This window comes from Rhincodon typus, unplaced genomic scaffold, assembly GCF_021869965.1.
Source record: "Rhincodon typus isolate 14 unplaced genomic scaffold, sRhiTyp1.1 hic_rhity00000778, whole genome shotgun sequence".
Lineage (NCBI taxonomy): Eukaryota > Metazoa > Chordata > Chondrichthyes > Orectolobiformes > Rhincodontidae > Rhincodon > Rhincodon typus.
Genome location: NW_025966416.1, coordinates 15,791 through 16,182, shown reverse-complemented (window position 1 = coordinate 16,182; position 392 = coordinate 15,791). Strand labels below are relative to the sequence as shown.

The 392-nt window shown below is 48.7% G+C and overlaps 1 protein-coding gene across 1 annotated transcript in view; it reads right to left on the bottom strand.

Moving 5' to 3' along the window:
- Positions 1-61: 61 nt before the first annotated feature.
- Positions 62-392, bottom strand: part of LOC125481070 (tyrosine-protein phosphatase non-receptor type 6-like) — a 6,245-nt gene continuing 5,914 nt past the window's right edge. The window contains exon 4 of the mRNA XM_048592191.1: positions 62-220. Coding sequence (XP_048448148.1) covers positions 62-220 — 159 coding nt within the window. The remainder of the gene's footprint in view (positions 221-392) is intronic.

Genomic DNA, 392 nt, shown 5'->3' with positions numbered 1-392 from the left:
CACACACACACACACTCTCTCTCTCACACACTCTCTCTCACACACACGCACACTCTCTCACTCACACACTCCTGTATGTGGGATGATGTGGGTGGATCGGTACCTGTTTTAAATGGACTTTTGTTCCATCCAGCTGCTCGATGACAGACTGTTTGTAATATTCCACCAGGTCTGTGAGCGAATCAAATTTGTTTGGACCTCCGACGGTGTATTTACCATCCTGCAAGCAGAGAGGCACAGAGAGAGAGAGACAGAGACACAGACAGAGAGAGAGAGACACAGAGAGAGAGAGACAGAGACACAGACAGAGAGAGAGAGACAGAGACACAGACAGAGAGATAGAGACACAGAGAGAGAGAGACAGAGACACAGACAGAGAGAGAGAGACACAG